Source organism: Ptychodera flava, chromosome 19 (assembly GCF_041260155.1).
Source record: "Ptychodera flava strain L36383 chromosome 19, AS_Pfla_20210202, whole genome shotgun sequence".
NCBI classification, from domain to species: domain Eukaryota; kingdom Metazoa; phylum Hemichordata; class Enteropneusta; family Ptychoderidae; genus Ptychodera; species Ptychodera flava.
In genome coordinates, this window is record NC_091946.1 from 14,280,573 (window position 1) to 14,297,785 (window position 17,213).

General features: G+C 36.7%; 1 protein-coding gene and 1 long non-coding RNA gene across 2 annotated transcripts in view; both read right to left on the reverse strand.

Annotated features, from left to right (window-relative positions):
* The window catches only part of LOC139118730 (uncharacterized), a 29,242-nt gene extending 27,338 nt beyond the window's left edge, over nt 1-1,904 (reverse strand). The window contains exons 1-2 of the mRNA XM_070682146.1: nt 1,761-1,904; nt 685-788 (exon numbers count right to left, since the gene is read on the reverse strand). Of these exons, the coding sequence (XP_070538247.1) occupies nt 685-788; nt 1,761-1,904 (248 nt within the window). The remainder of the gene's footprint in view (nt 1-684; nt 789-1,760) is intronic.
* Nucleotides 1-17,213, reverse strand: part of LOC139118657 (uncharacterized) — a 358,536-nt gene that overhangs the window by 271,676 nt on the left and 69,647 nt on the right. The window lies entirely within an intron of this gene.

The window sequence follows — 17,213 nt, forward strand, 5'->3', positions numbered from 1 at the left end:
GTCCAATAATCATTTCAGTGAAGGTAATATATAACCAGATCCATTTGACATCTGTGATTTACAAAGTTAATTAGGACCATCCTGAACCAATGATGGTCAGTGGTGGTACCAGGTTTCTGGAATAGGTAAGTGTACCATGCTAGCATATACATCCATCAGGATTGGTATCGTATGAAGTGATACAGTATATGAATCACTGTAGTAAGTCAAAGCCGGAAATACTGTCGCCAATCATTTGAGTGACCGAGGTGTTGTATTTGACCAAAATGTCGTCATATCGACCATAGAACTTTTTTAAAGTCCTCACTAGTCCTTTTAGTGTGTATTCCTAATTTTGATGCCAATGAGCTCATTTGAAAATAAGCATAGAAATCACAAGTTTTACAATATCTGAGAAGTTGAGACACATGCACACCAAACACAGGTGCAGACGGATAAAGAATTTCGAGTTAGACACAGCACAGCTCAAAAGTTAGTGAGGCAAGGATTCTCAGAAAGTAGATTAATGAAATCATTTATAAGAAGTTCTACGGTAGATACCGAGATGTTGTATCAAAATATGATGAGTGACAGCATACCAAATTTTGACTCACAAAAGTAATTTGGTGAATTCACCAAATAGCAATGGATTTGTCGCTTTTGGGCAAACTTTACGGGTGCGGCTAGCTGGCAGGGTACGCTTACCCATTGCGGACACCTGTTACCACCACTATTTCGTGGTTCAAGATTACCCCATTGCCTTTGTCATCATCGATATGTTCCTTGGACCTGGTAAATTTCATAGTTACCTTGAATGATAACGATTATTGGACCTGATTTGATGTTTATTGACAAATGGGGATAATTTAAAATTTTAAAATAAAAAAAACACGCTTAGAACCAATTTGGGATAATTGGATTTTCATATTTTTCGAATTTCTGAAAAGTGTAAGTGCCTCATAGCTTAATGTTGCAATATTACGAAGTACTCATAAAAACAAGTATGTAATGTAAAAAGAAAAGTAGATGAGATTACATTTGCAGATTACATCGACACTATTTTACCATCCAATTATCCTAAATTAGTTCCAATCGTGTTAAAATCATCCCTTTTGTCGTACAGCTTAGAGTGTAGCCCATTTGTACCCACTTGTAGGAATATATCAAGATATGAAGCTGAGTTCTTACCCTCGATATTTTCTTTTATGTCCAACTCATCTGGATAAATATGATTTAAGTAATTTTATATGTCTGAATTTTCCAGACTAAACAGATCATCAATATATCTACTAGTTTTCAAATTGTTAAAACGCATTGCAAGTTTCTAGACCAAGATCACTTGAAAATTGTAAATAAACATGAAGATTCGGTGTGCATATACAGATCAGACGCCTGCAAATCTGTATGAGATGTAACATCATGCCAATCATCATGAGCAATAAGGTTGGTAAGGCTGGGCTTCTCGGAAAGTAGACTTGCAAGATCGTTTAAAAGGTTAGCGTAGATATGAAACATAGTTTCCAAATACAACATATCGGTTACGCAAATGATACGTGACCTTATTCCTAACTTTGACTTACAAAGTGATTCAGCGCCTTAACTGGAAAAGTCCTGAATCGCCATTGATTTTGTAGTGCCACTAACAAGGTACGCTAACCAATTCCTGACACCTTGTACCACCGTGTATCTCTTATATGCGCGATTCGAGATGGTCCTTCCTGAACATTATTAAGAATATTGGCTTTGTTTTATTTTTCAGGATTGCAGCGAGATGTCCAAACCTTTTTCGGTGCCAGTGACATGAGAGTATTCGTCCTGGGAGAAAGTGCGAATCCCTGATCTTCAATGTTTGGGATATCACCATGGTCAAGAACCATGGCCTCAAAACCACCAGTATCCCTCGGACCACTTATGTAGTCGGCCATTTTCGTATTGAGATAAAGCGTAAGGCCATAGCGTTTACCTAATAATAATACATAGATTATCAAAAATAATTACCCAATGTATTCCCTAAAACATACTAATATACACGGTTATTATTTATAAATGTCTAGTATAAGAAGTACGTTTGTAGTCATTTGTTACTTGTTCGCTAGATTTTAGATCAGGCACCATATAACGCCAATTCAGCCAAACACATACATAAATATAAGGGTCCAGTAATGCTAACTTTTGATGATATTTTCACTATTTTTGTTTTCAATGTCATTCTTGTTCTATTCCGCTAACCATGTTGATATAGCCTGTATTTAGCTTGTAAACTCAGCATGTATATGTGTAATTTGCGTAGTCATTGTTGACGGGTTAATTCTGGTCCAGACTAAATTTTAAACTTTAAACAATATTAGTGTTTGTTACATATATAGACGCCAGATGAACATGCTGAATATTAGGTATTTTATGAATCTTTAGGGAGTAGAATACGAAGTTGCGATTGGTTTACAAAATAAAAAATCATTTATTAAATCATTAAAAGTTAGCATCAATGGGTCATCAAGTGTGTAGACTTGCACATCTAATTAGAGTTATTGTAATACATTGTAATGAGATGGATAATCAGCAACTGTGGTATAAACTGACCGTTAGTACAGTATTGCACTTTTCAAGAAGCACAAAACCTTGAACGTTCATCTGTTCTTTATTGGTAAAAATTTCAGACTGAGATTTAAAGTTGATAAAAGCACATTTTCCAGGCTCCCCTACATGATATGAACGTTATGTAGTTATACAAAATGTAAATAAAAGTGTAGGCATGCCTGTCTGTCTTGCGGTGAGAGCTACGTCTATACGTACCTATGTAAGTATACGCACTATATATGTACTATATATTTGTTACATCAATGAGTCGATCCATTGCCAAATGCAGCAACATAATATGACTGCATTCAGCTCACTACGTCAACATTAAAAATAGTTCTAAATATTTTCAAAAGATGCGTCTGATACGATGAGAGAATGTTACAACCGATATCGTAGTAACTAACAATAACGTATCAAACCAGATAACGTGGTAAAATTTACCGATAACGTAGTAGATCAACCGATAACGTAGTAACGAACCAATAACGTAGTAACTTTTTCTAACCGATAACGTAGTAAACATTTACCGATAACGTAGTAATTTTTCCTAACCGATAACCTATCAACAAATTTACCGATAACGTATCAAATCAACTGATAGTTTAATCGATCGAGTGATTCATGGGAATAGATTCATTAGGACACATCTATCCTCGATCGATCGATCGATTAATCCATTGATCAAAAAATTAATCGATAGATCGACCGATTGATCGATCGATGCACTGATTTATCAATCGATCGATCTTTCTATAATAATAAATAATAATATTTATTTCTTACACGCACTACACATACGTCTCAGTGCGATTTACATATTTAAAAAAACAAACAAATTTAACAAATACTAAAAACCAGCGACAGCAATAGATGAAAACGAAAACAAACAATGTCAAAATCTGTCAACACCTGTACCATTCTCGTACAATAAACAAAAGACGGTGATAAAAAAACATTATGAAAGCAGCAGAATAAATTAAAAAGTCCCAGTTAAAAAAATCCCTGTAAAAAAATCCAGTTAAAAAGTCCCAGTTAAAAAACCATACAGAAGATGATCCTAAAAACTCAATCACAAATAGCACTGATTAAAAAGGTGAGTTTTTAAAAGACGTTTAAAACAGTCAACAGATCTATCGATTGAATGATCTACGATTACTCGACTAATAGAACGATTGATATATATATATATTTCAATAGATAGATTATAAAATTATAAAATTTTGTTACTTACAACGTCAGTGTATCGAAATGACAACAAGTCTTTACAATGTAAATCTCATTCTTGGACTGAATTACAGGTAAATCTGGACTCATTGTTCAATTGAATTCCTTACAATAAAAATTCATTAATTTTGCAATTACTCCTGTAAGCAAGCCAAGTCAACAGATTTTGTAGAAAACATATTGATTTTCTTTCCTTTTTATCCTTTTTGTCATGATTCATGTCAAGTCACATCATATTTGAAGTAGGATTACTTAGGTGAAGAAAAATAAAAAGTTTGTTTCTCATTCTCGCACGCGTCTATTCAGACCTGCCACGTCAACGTTTATGCTACGATAGTGCATAATATATTGCTGTATAAAACACAACTGTAATTAAAACAACTGATACTAACATTCCATTTAGAACTGTACACATATGTCACTGTCATATTAAGCAGATAAAACTGTGCATTGCTGCACTAAAAGTCAAACCTCAGAACTTGCTATACAAAAATACTAAAGCAACACTCCTGTGCATTTATTTCTTGCATTTATATGTCGTTTCCATGTTTTTTGCGCGTTCTTGTTAGTTGAAGAATACCAAAAAATTGAGAAAAAAACCGCATCACCGCATTTTTGAATTATATATAGGATGAGAAACAATTTTTATATTTTTCTTTGCCTTACAAGAGTTCACTCATACATTTATATTAGGTTCCTGCATATTAATCACAGATATGCTTGCCTTTTTTTAAATCCAACCGATGGAGATTTCCAATAACATGAAAAATCGTCAAATGAACGAATAAATTTTTAATATTCTTTGATCAAACACTAATACGCAGTTATTTTTATCGTTGACGTATCAAATATATATTTTGTGTGGGAAATTTGCAATGTTGGCTGTCGCTGATTGCGGCATTGCAATTGGTTGGAAAAAAGGTCTTCCGTTTTGTAGCTTGTCCGATTACTTTGTTAAAAATGTTTTGTGATGATCATATTCATATGCGAAGCAAAGTATTCCCCCGACTTGCCAGTGTATAACTTTTGTTGCAGCACGAACGACTAACTTGATCTTAACGTTGCTACACCACTGGAATGGGTTTGGAAAGTTGTTTCTAATTTTCTAATCTTGCTATTACAACCATACTTTCCGTCTGAAATTTGTAACATTTACGCTAAATTGAAAAAATTAATAGAAGAAAAGAAAATTGAGTACGAGACAGTGTGATAACAAATCGATCTAAAATCTATCTATCTATTGACCAATTTATCGAATCGAGCGATCGATCTATCGAATTGATAGCTCCTTCGTTCTATCGATCGATCGACCGAGCATCTATCAAACATCGATAGATAGATCGATCTATCGATTCAGTGATTGATTTATATATCGATAAATTGCTCTATCTATCTATCTATCTATCTATCTTATATCTATCTTAATATAAATCGATCAATCTATCTCTCCTATGCGGTACTGGTTGACGCTTCTACATTATCTGTTTATTCAATCCATTATTGATTCATTGATACGTTATCGGTAAATTTGTTGATACGTTATCTGTTAGGAAAAATTACTATATTATCCGTTCGTTACAACGTTATCGGTTGATTTACTATGTTATCGGTAAATTTTTACTACGTTATCGGATTTGATACGTTATCGGTTAGTTACTACGTTGTTGGTTGTAACAGAGAAGGGTCGCACAACCAAACTATGGCCTCAGCGACGGAGACCAACACTTCTTCAAATTCAATACAGGTGTTTATCAGTTCGGGAACTTACCTAATATAGCAAATTAGGATGTTTACTACGTACAGTGAATTTTTCACCAAAATGAGGCAGTGATCTCTGCTTGACCTCACCCTATGCTGTTGCTAAGGGACAAGTATATGGCAGCCATTATGAAAGTCTCTCCGCTAAAACCAGATTTTCTGTTGATCTTAGTCGCAACATTAATTCAACCTTTTCTATATACCTATATTCCGGATTCTAAATACTCTGAACTACACACCTTCAGAAGTGGGAGTCTTATTCAAATATACTCTTTTTAAGTATATAGTAACCAAAACTCCCACCAAGGTCAGCTAATGCTGTGAGGCCTAAGCCCAGTTTTGGAAAAGGTTTTTTATCTTGTAAACATTTGTCAAGTGAAGATATTGACTGTATTTAGTGATTTCCCGAACTGTTTACATCTGCAATTAGCGCTATCGACAGAAAGCTATCGTTTTGTTGTCAATTAACTTCACCAAGTAACAGGCAGACAACTGTGAAGTCCTTCATAGCTCAGAGGTGGTCCTCACAAGCACGATACAGGGACAGTTACAAGTTACCGGAGAGTCCCCGTGGGAGTCACTCATGCGAGCAAACAGCGACACATGTTTGATGACGACGTTTGTTGTTCGCCATATGGCAACTTGAGACATTAGACAGATTAAGCTACACGTTTTACGTGAACGTGAACGCGTAACGTCACGAATTTCTGCGATGATGTCATCGAATTGTGCGTACGTTCTCCACGTATGTGGAGACAGCTGTTTTCACGTAATTTGTAAACGTGTAAATTTATTCTCATCTTTACGTATCAAAACATGATATAAAGTGTGAACCATTCATGCACATTGTTAGTTGAATATATGATAGTGACAACCTCAAGGATATTCATGTATTTTCGTTATTTTTCATGTGAAATTTCTTCGTCGATTCTCGGCATACCTGGTAACCATTGAGCTATTCCTATGATGCGCCGGCACTGTGCACGGTCTACCCCGAACAGGTACGTTTTCATTTGTGCCATTTCGATACAAGTGAGTACAAGTATTCGATTCTTGATCTTAGGCTTGTAACACAATGCAAGGATACGATTTCTCATATATCTCTGGTGTTAGCATGCAGGTGGTTTTAAAATTCAGAGGTCAGACGAAACCAGGTCTACATACATCAGTCATCATGATCGACCTCGACTGGTAGAGCTAGAATTTAAAGATTCAGTATTTTGTTGTGTGATTGTTATGGTGCAAAGCCGTACAAAGCGTGTGCCAAACTACTGTGCTTACTTTTGTATTCATGGCACTGCTAAATATCAATAGCAAATCTCTTAGCCACATTTTTAATCCGTATTGAAACCAATGAAGGTTTGACTTTTCCAATTTAAAAACACTCCTTTGGAGGAGCATAAGTAAGACAAAATGCCTGTGTAAGACTGATCACTTTAACCTTAGGGGAAAACACACAGCGGTATACACTCTTCTACCATCGTTGAGCGCAACAATTGTTAGCATGTCTTTTAAATTCACCAGTTGTTTCACAGTTGTGTCAAAAGAGTCAAAGAGATGTCTTGAAACACATCAAAGTCTACTTATTTACAAACATTAAGGTGTTTAGCCCAGATTTATATTATCACTTTTCTCTTTATAGGATGCATGCTTCAGTAACAACTGTAAAAGATGCTCGAAGCATTATAGACTGCAAAGAAGCAGATATGTCCTGCAAGCTTTGCCCAGTGAAGATGTTTAGTCCTACGAAATACAAGTGGAGAGTGAAAATACACATTCAGGCCCACATAAAATCCTCAGTATGTTGAGGAGGTGGGCAGCTAAATATGTTTGTCTTTATTGTCAATGTGTTCTGATGTATAAGCTTTAATGAATTCATGTGTCACCTGGTTGCACGGAGACTCCAGTGCATCTCTCTTACTCTGCTAAGGCTGTGACTTTTAAATTTTCTCATTGGTTCTTATCTTTTTATGCTTTCACTTGATTTAACTTGTCTAATCAAAATATTTTGCAGGATCTACATTTTTAGCATGCTGAGTCACAATGTGTCACCTGGTTGCACGGACACTCCGATGCATCTCTCTTACACTGACAAGGCTGTGACTTCTAAGTTTATTTTCTCATTGGTTTTCATCTTTGTGTGCTATCACTAACTGATTTAACTTGTCTATTCAAAATTTTTTGTAGGATCTGCATTTCGAGCATGCTGAGTCACAATGTTTCATCTGGTTTGACGGAGACTCCAGTACTTCTCTCTTACTCTGCTAGTGCTGTGACTTCTTTTCCCATTGTTTTTCATCTTTGTATGCTATCACTAACTGTATGTAATTGTATGTAAGATGGCGCTGCTGAATGGCGACACTTCACGTCGCGCTCTCTTCTTCTTCATTATTGTCATATTTATTGTCATGTCACATGTGTCTACTGTCTTCGTATACAACCGTCAACAACTTCTGGGTATCAGGATTCGAGTAAGTGAACTGAAAATTCAACCTAACATTGATTCTAGTGATTTTCTGTTTCGCTCAACGGATGACGATTTTATACGTCACTCTGCCGAAGGTAATATCCGTCGGAATCACAGACGCCGACGAGGTAAAAGATCTGGTGTGTTGGTCAAACTCCGAAACCGTTCCATGCGTCCGCCTCTTCCAAGTATCTACTTGTCAAACCTGCAGTCTATGGACAACAAACTAGATGAATTGTTCGCTCGAATCAGAAATCAGCGTGATATGGGGAATTGCTGTGTTCTTTGTTTCACCGAAACCTGGCTTGATGCAACTGTCCCGAATAACTCTCTACAACCGGACGGTTTTACAATTTTTAGGATGGATCGCTCCAGGGAAATTACGAACAAGGTGAAGGGAGGTGGTGTGTGTTTTTTAATAAACAATTCTTGGTGTTCGAATGTGGATATTATTTCTGAGTTTTGTTCCCCGGACTTGGAGTGCCTGACAATCAAGTGTCGGCCTTTCTACCTGCCACGAGAATTCTCAGGCGTTATTCTGACAGCTGTTTATATCCATCCAAATGCAAATTCATCAACAGCACTCAGCGAGCTGTCAAACATTATCACCCGGTCCGAAAACGATCACCCCGATGCAGTGTCAATTGTTGCCGGCGATTTTAATCACACCAACCTAGAAAATGTGCTTCCTAAATTCTTCCAACACGTCACCTGTCCAACCCGAGGGGAAAAGATTCTCGACCATTGTTATTCTACAATTAAAGGCGCATACCGCTCAGTGTCTCGTCCTCCTTTTAGCAAATCGGACCATGCTTCAGTGTTTCTGATTCCAGCTTATAAAACCAAACTGAAAAGCTTTAAACCAATAACCAGGTAAGTCCACATGTGGTCCAAGGATTCAATTATGCAGCTTCAAGGATGTTTTGAGTCAACCGACTGGTCGCTTTTCAAAGAATCGTCAAATAGCCTGGATGAGTACACAGATGCAGTTACAGGATACGTGAACTTTTGCATAGAATCGTGTGTTCCAAAAAAACTTATTCGAAGCTATCCCAATCAGAAGCCTTGGTTCAGTAAAGAAATTGGCTTAAAGGTAAAAGCGAAACAAATGGCATTTAAAGCGAATGATGTAACAGCGTACAAGCAGGCACGATATGATCTAAATAAAACCATTAAGTCAGCTAAACTACACTACCGAAACAAACTTGAGGATCAGTTTAAAGAAAGAGAATCTCGGCGCGTGTGGCAAGGTATAGAGGCAGTAACATCATACAGGAAGAAATCAAACAGTATTTTGAATAGCGATGTCAATCTTCCAGATCTTCTGCATGATTTTTATGCCCGCTTTGACAAGAAGCAAACAGAGCCTCATTTAACCCTGGGGACTGTCACGGAACAGCCACCTTTTACGATCGAAGAGTCTTATGTGAAAATGTGCTTCTCAAGGGTCGATCCTCGCAAAGCAGCTGGCCCGGATGGCATTCCGTCTTGCGCCCTTCGTCATTGTGCCGATCAGTTATCGAGTGTTTTTACTGATATTTTCAATACATCCATTTCCCGTTGCATCGTACCCTCATGTTTCAAGAGCTCTATCATTGTTCCAGTTCCAAAGAAATCACAACCAAAGTGCCTAAATGACTACCGTCCCGTTGCACTTACATCTGTCATTATGAAATGCTTTGAACGTATTGTGTTAAGATATATCAAGTCCATATTGCCAAAATCTCTTGATCCATATCAGTTTGCGTATCGTGCCAACCGCTCTGTTGAGGACGCCGTATCATTTGTACTTCACACTGTATTAGCTCACCTTGATAATCGAAATTCATATGCAAGAATTATGTTTATTGATTTCAGCTCAGCTTTCAATACAATATCGCCTTCGAAATTAGTTGCAAAGCTGTCTGATCTAGGAATAGATCCTTCATTATGCCAGTGGATTTTAAGTTTTTTGTACCAAAGACCCCAAGTGGTCAAGATTGGTGACCGTTTTTCCTCTTCTATTGTTCTGAACAGGGGCGCTCCTCAGGGTTGTGTCTTAAGTCCCTTATTGTATTCACTTTACACATACGATTGTACAAATATGTTTGAGGGAAATGTAATGGTAAAATTTGCAGATGATACTTCGGCAGTTGGATTGATTAGTAATAATGATGAGTCAAATTACAGAAAAGAAATCGTTAACTTAGTGGAATGGTGTGATACAAATGATCTTGAACTCAATGTCAGTAAAACAAAAGAAATCATTATCGACTTTAGGAAAGTCAGTCAGCCAACTATTCCCATCACGATTCAAGGCAGTAAGGTTGAAATTGTGTCTGTTTTTAAATATCTTGGAATTCAACTCTCTAATGCTTTGTCTTGGCAAACAAATACAGAGTCTTTAATTAAGAAAGCTCAGCAACGCCTGTAGTTTTTGAGACGCCTGAAGAAATTTGGCATGAGTCGTGTCATTTTGATTAACTTTTACCGCACTACAATTGGGAGTATTTTAACATATGCTATAACTGTCTGGTTTGGAAATATCACTATTGCAGAGTTTCATTCACTAGAAAAAGTCGTTAGCACTGCAGAGAAGATCATTGGTTCAGATTTACCTTCATTGCCATCAATTTATCGATCCAGGACCATTCGGAAAACCACATCTATCATTAATGATGAAAATCATCCAGCCCATAAATATTTTGAACTTTTACCTTCTGAGCGACGCTATCGATGCATCAGAACAAAATCTGAACGCTTTCGCAAGAGTTTTTATCCATCAGCAGTTCGAATTTTAAATCAAATGTAATATATTTGTTTCACATTTCGTATTTTTAGTCTTTGTATTTTAACGTGTGTTTATTTTTAGTATTTTTATTCCAGTTTATGATATTTTTAATTCTTTCACTGGTGCGCACGTGAAAAATCAATTTCCATTGTATTTTAATGCATATGGCAATAAATAAATTATTATTAACTGATTTAACTTGTCTAATCAATTTTTTTTGCAGCAGGATCTGCATTTTCAGCATGCTGAGTCACAATGTGTCACCTGGTTGCACAGAGACTCCAGTGCATCTTTCTTACACTGACAAGGCTGTGACTGCTAAGTTTTCTCATCGGTTTTCATCCTTCTATGCTATCAACAACTGATTTGACTTGTCTATTCAAAATTTTTTGCAGAATCTGCATTTCGAGCATGCTGAGTCACAATGTTTCACCTGGTTGCGCGGAGACCTCTCTCTTACTCTGCCAAGGCTTTGACTTCTTAGTTTTCTCATTTGTTTTGCTCTTTTTATGCTATTACAAAGTGATTAAACTTTTAAAATCAAAATTTTATGCAATCGTCTGCTTTTGGAGTATGCTGATCAGTCACAATGTGTCACCTAGTTGCACGGAGTCATGTGGTGCAGCTATCTTACCCTTATAAGGCTTTGACTTCTAAGTTTCTCCTTGGTGTCGCTCTTTTTATGGTATTACAAAGTGATTCAAGTTTTCAAATCAAACTCTTATGCAGGAATCTGCTTTTAGATCATGCTGAGTCAGAATGTGTCACCTGGTTGCACAGAGACTTTGCAGTGGTATAAAACTGCTATATAAGGGGCGCTGCACCATACACAGGGTATTTTGCTCCAAAATCACTTTTTTGCAAACATGCATTCAATTTTAATGAATTTGTTAACCCAAGATTAAAATATTGGTTGGGTTCATCTTCAAGGTTGTCAAGATGTCGTAGGTTGCTTAATAAGGAAGTGTTAATTTTTGCAAATGTTTGCAAATCACCCAATTTCCTTGGTTCTCTATTCTTCCAATTTCAAGATTTCCAAACAATTTAACTCCATACTGACTTGGTCAAATTTCCTTATATTTTCACATTATTTTCTTTAAATGCTGTTAAACAAAACTTTTTTTATTTGCCAATAAAGTTCTTACATTTTGAGTAAGAGGCATTTTAATTTGTATGAGGATCATGTACTGTAAAATATGTTCAGAAGTAACCTGCCAAATGAAGGAAATGACCACCATGTTAAAAGTGATATTTTATTCAAATCATATGTGTCACTGCCCATTTAGGGCAACTGTTGTCAGCTCCACTTATGTATAACCAAGACTGATATCATTTTTTATAAGCAAAGTAAAACATAAACAGTGTCTTTTGAATGTTTATGGCATGTCTATTGAAAATAGAGAGAATTAAAAAAAAGACTAATTTTTAAAATGAAACGTCTGTTAACGGTGTGTATTGTGATGTGATGATGGATTTTTATTTATTTTGACAGTATCTTTGAATGCTATGACACTGCCTTAACAACAGATGGTAAGAAGTATATCATTTTTTATAAGCAAAGTAAAACATAAACAGTGTCTTTTGAATGTTTATGGCATGTCTATTGAAAATAGAGAGTATTAAAAAAAAGACTAATTTTTAATATGAAACGTCTGTTAACGGTGTGTATTGTGATGTGATGATGGATTTTTATTTATTTTGACAGTATCTTTGAATGCTATGACACTGCCTTAACAACATATGGTAAGAAGTTTGTTTTGGAAGAGGAATGTGAAAAAAACGTCAATGTAAGTAGGGTATTATGTACGTATGTTGCTTCTCACATTGGTGTACCATTTTGTAGTTACAACTTCAGCTGTATCTGGTGAATGGTTTTGGGATAATTGTGTAAGTTATTATATTACAACTCTCAAAATTTAAAGGGACCATCAAATTTTCACTGTTGATCTACAAAATTGAAAAGTGGCTGTTAAAACGGAATTCTGCCTACGCACAAGGATGCTGATGTTTAAAACAAATCCTTACGGCTGCTTTCGAATACCAGTGCAATCACACATACAAATGCTTTGTTGACAAGCTAAATATAGTTTTTTTAACATTCTTTTCGTAGTAAAATAACAACTTACAATGGACAAATATAAATAATGAAAAGAATTAGCAAAAGTAAGCATTACAGGCGTATAGGCTACCACATAGCTCAGTCGCCAAAAAAAATGAATATCAAAAAATTTCATCGTCACACGTCGACAACTGGTTATCTATGCTAGCTGACAAGCAAGACTGGTTGTAGAATGCAAACAGTGAACACATACCTTGTAATCGGCAAAAAATTTTGAGAGCGGCAAATTTCTGCTCCCAGGTTTACTGTCTGCTGCACAGATCTACGTACGTGTTGCACAATTTTTGTTATGGTTCTTACCTCTTGACTTCTTGACCTCTTAATTATTCAAAATGGCGTACGGAACTGGGACAAGGCTTATTGTGGTAAATACGCGCTAGTAAGAACTCTGCCGTGCATGCCGCGATGCAGAATGATCGGGTGTGAGAGAAAGAATAATCAATAGGCCAAACCCGGAATTCGAATCCACCACGGTACAAACAAAGCCATGTGCGCAAACGCGCATAGACGTATGTGTATTTCCATACGCGTTAGTACACATGTGGTTTGTTTGTTCCGGGATCACGTGATTATTTGGGCGTCCTGAGTCTGTAGAACGCATCGCGTCCTTTTTATTCCGGAGTAGAACCATTGGGTGAATCAGCAGAATGCGACTGTTTCTATTCCCTTTTGTATTAATGATACCTCATTTATATTGAGGCTTTCATTTTTTTAAATCACAATGTAAGTTCTCCAGGGGCAAACAGAAAATAAAATACGAAATCATGTTACACGCTTTTACACCATCATTTAAGAACAACAGAATGCCCTTGCGCGAACGTGTACGCCAACGCAAACGTGGATTCTACGCGCTCACGTTCACGTAAAACGTGTAGCCAAACCTGTCTACTACTACGATCACGGCGCACGCCGCATTCTGTGGCATATCGCTGATTGTGGTCAAGTGGTCCACCACATTAACCGCCTCGCTTGGAACACCGCATAGTAGCTCTACCGGGGCGCAATAAGGTTACATTGCCCACTGATATTGCAACTGTCTTGAGAAATCGTTATCAAAAACACACTATGTAGACAACATGAAGAACAATTCATTTCTCGATTCTGCCTCGACCATATTTTATTGAAAGAACTCAAACAATAAGCGAGGGGATTCCTCAGTATATTATGTAAAATTACAGTGGCTTTGTAATTATTTAGGTTTTTACCTTTAAACTTGTTAATTTTCTTCAAATGGTATTTGTCTGACCTAAAACGGCTTAGACGGTTTTAGTACATTGAACTACAAAGGCGATGAAATACAACCAAATACGATGAAATTTACTTAAAAAAGAGATAGTAATGAGAAAAAGTTCATCTAATTGTGATACTTATATATGGATAAAAGTAGGTCACTATAGGTGATAGAAATGAATGCTTTATGTCACCAGATGCTTCACAGTATGTACAATAATGAAAATTATAAGAAACTGTGTCTTACTGAAGTTGTACAAAGTCAAAGAAAAGAAAGAACATTGCAGTATTGTAAAATCTGGTGGGGACCATGAAAATAGTCTAAAAGGACTAGTCGAGTTCATGGCCCGTGAGTATACAAATAATTATTCAGTACAAGCTTAAGTGTGATGGAGTATAGAAACAAACACAGTTTTAATGTAGATTCAGTAAGTGATGTTTCAATGCGGACTTGAAAACTTGTCTACTTGACAATTGTTTGAGATAGTCAGGCAGGGAATTCCAGTGTTTCAGAGCTTCATACATAATGCTATGTTGTGAAATTGTCAAATTTGAGCCAGGAATACGAAAATTTTCAACTTGTGTTAAACGTGTTGGATACGAGTGCTTTGGAATCTCAAAATAGTGTTCAACTGCATGAGGAAGATTGTTATGTTTCAAATCATAAACAAACATACAAGTACAATATTTACTCAGTTAGTAGATCTAAAATATTCAGTTTGTAAAACAGAGGTTCGGAATGAGCGATAAAATGAGAAAAGGTAATTGAGCGAAGATTCCATTTCTGAAGGCGAAAAATCGGCTCTAAATAGTTGGAAAAAGTGTTTCCCCAGATTTCCAAGCAGTACATTATATGAGGTAAGATGAAAGCATTATATAATTGAATGAGAATGGATTTTTGAACATAGTGTCTTAGTCGTGTAATAATACCAATTTTGGGTTTAATTACTTAAATGACCTTTCGTATATGATATTTCCATGACAAAGATGAATCTATCGTAACTCCTAAATAGCTGGCACAAGAAACTTGTTCTATTGTATCATTCCCAATTGACAGATTTCCTTCAAATGTGGTGTTTCGCTGAGGTGTCTTTATGATCATATAATTGGTTTTGTCAACGTTGACTGTGAGTTTGTTGGCCATACACCAATTACTGATAATTTCATTAAATTTGGCGTTAATTTGAGTTAAATTTACATTCTAGGTACGTAGAAATTTAAAAATGTTGGTATCATTTGCAAAAAGTTTACAATTAAAATAGTCAGTTGAATTACAAATATCGTTAATATATACCAAGAATAAAGTCGGACCCAGAATGGAACCCTGCGGTACACCACATTTGATTTGCCTCTAACAAGAAGATTAACCATTGACCATTACAAATTTATTACGATTTATCAAATAACTATGAAATAACTTTAGTGATGGGCCCCGCACTCCATAATGATGCAGTTTGTGAAGAAGGATATCATGATCTATAGTGTCAAAGGCTTTTTTCAAATCAACAAAAATGCCTAATGTAACATAGCCAAGGTCCATCTTCTCTATAAGATCACAGGCGACCCAATAAGTTCTGACTTTTTCACACTGTTTTCTCTATCATTTTTCTTCTTTCTTCATGCTCTGAATGATCGGAATAAATAAAATAAATGGTTTATATAACCTAACCTAGCCTCTGTGACTCTTTATTTATTTTACACTCCATTACAAGGACGTATATCTCTCATACACACATGCTGTAATTAATTAGTCAACACAACTAATTATGCTAATCCGTGGACTTATCAGAGGTTGGTCAACATCGGAAAGATAGTGATGTTAATGAAAAAGGGGAAGGTATGAAGATCTTGGGAAACATGTCCCGAGGACGTCCGTAAACCTAGTGGACGCTTATATATTCATGATATGCGCAAACAAACACTGCTCATTATTCAAAAATAAACGGGAAGTTAGATTGAAAGGAACGCTGGAAACGCGCATGCTTTTCGTTGCCAAGCGCCAAATTCTAACATAACTAATTATGGTCCTGCTCCATGTAACAAATGCCACCCAGAAAGTATCGACCGACCAAGCAGAAAAAGATCACCGGAGTGGCCGTTTCATGAGTTTTTCAACAAAATTATATAGATGTATGTTTCACGTCGTCGTTTTCTGGGAGTGTATATACCAAGTATAATTTACAAACCGCGTCGTGATTCAAGGCACAATGGTGACACATTAGCAACAGCACGCACTGGAGAATTTTGCCAGCACTGTGAATTTTTTGAACCAGTCACCTTCATTTCTCTGCACTCGCTATTAAGTCCATGTCTACCGGTAACATCGTTATTTTCTGTCTCAAAGTACGTACCAGCAACAGGCCTTTGACGTCAAAGTCGGTTGTTTTCTGGTATACGGTAGCAACCAAGCTCATGACTAGAATGACTCTACGGCGTCAAAGAGTTAATCTCGCCGGTTACTTTTTTCGCCTATAAAAGAGAGTCGGTCGTTTCCAGCTCCATGGTCGCTATAGTCTAAGGAATTCATCAATTTTCAATCGCGCCTTATGCTGTTAGTGCACAAAATTCCCGAAAGAAGCGGCGCACGGGCTATAAAACTTCGTTTGTACTGTTAGGCTAGGCTTAGGGTCCATAGCTGTGGTGTTTTCGGACGGGATTTCTGCCTTTTACGGCTGGTTTTGACTTTAACGTCACCACCACAGCCATGGGAACATCAATGTTCTGCCCGACAGCACGCTTGTCGCAACTTTAATTTGTTCGTCGATATTTCGAAAATTGTCCACCCGAATTACAATCGCCAACACTCATTGACAGTTTGTTTATTAGGCGCCTACCACGATAAGAAATCCGCACTAAAATCACCAAACTATTGTCGTTTTCCAGCTTTTTCCGACATGACTACTCGCAGACCGTTCTTTTCTGGCGTACAAGCGATTGACGAGGCTCAGTGCAGCCCGTCACTAAAGTCACGTCAGAGGTGACCTCGCAATATCGAAACACAAACTGACATCACCGATGATGTCGGCCACTACGTTAAGAAGCCTGTGAGAATTTTTAGCAGCACTGTGAATTTTTTAAACCAGTCA